At 36.8% G+C, this 744-nt stretch overlaps 1 protein-coding gene across 1 annotated transcript; it reads right to left on the bottom strand.

Moving 5' to 3' along the window:
- Window positions 1-10: 10 nt before the first annotated feature.
- LOC104774589 (protein PIR-like) lies at window positions 11-738 on the bottom strand (the record flags this gene model as incomplete). The annotated part of the gene is made up of 4 exons (XM_010499138.1): window positions 712-738; window positions 487-630; window positions 203-346; window positions 11-98 (listed from the first exon to the last, which is right to left on the bottom strand). Coding segments are annotated over exons 2-4 (364 nt in total), but the record flags the coding sequence as incomplete, so codon positions are not given.
- Between the last annotated feature and the right edge of the window lie 6 nt (window positions 739-744).

The raw sequence follows: 744 nt of genomic DNA, 5'->3' as shown, positions 1-744 counted from the left end.
GGGCATTAACCTGTAACACCACCATCAAAAGAAAGCAATCCAATAGATTTGGGCATTGCTTCTTGCAATCCAGAGATCATTGGCTCAAGTGTAGTTATCTGAAAGTTTAGACAAAAGAATAATTTTAGCTGGTTCCTTTGTATAATTAGTACCTCGACAAAAGGAATAAATGGAATAAATGGTACAAAAAGTGCAAATATACCTTATTTGATATATGGTCCAGCAAAGCTCTTATTAGCCAAGGCAATGATCTGGATCCAAGAAGTTTAACTATGGAAAATAAATGTGGTATCCCAAAAAATCCACTATGCAATCGTGCAAAACTTTGATGAGCTGCATTTAAGTCCTACCAGAGAAACAAAAAAGCATGACAACAAAAATATAAAATGAGACCAAAGACACTACGGATGTAACCACAAAATGGGTCTATAAGATTCTTTCTGAACAAATTAAAAGAAGAAATGGCGTAAGACATTTGCTCCTTACTTGAGTACCACAATAGAAACTAGGCTTAGCAGAAGGCACTGATGGTTTCTGAGTAGGAGGAACTTTCGATGAACGGACAAATCGCTGTGTGGTATTGCAAAGAATGAAGTTTGGTAGGAAATCACTCTGCATCTCTGACCAGATCTAGAAGACAACAGAAATATCAGAGATTGAGAGAAAAGATGGGAAAAATTAGATTCAGGACTAATACGTTGTATGGCTGACCTGTGTAGCAAGTCGACTTGAAAATGAGACAAG

Source organism: Camelina sativa, unplaced genomic scaffold (assembly GCF_000633955.1).
Source record: "Camelina sativa cultivar DH55 unplaced genomic scaffold, Cs unpScaffold03742, whole genome shotgun sequence".
Classification (NCBI taxonomy): domain Eukaryota; kingdom Viridiplantae; phylum Streptophyta; class Magnoliopsida; order Brassicales; family Brassicaceae; genus Camelina; species Camelina sativa.
This window is presented reverse-complemented; position numbering and strand designations above follow the sequence as displayed.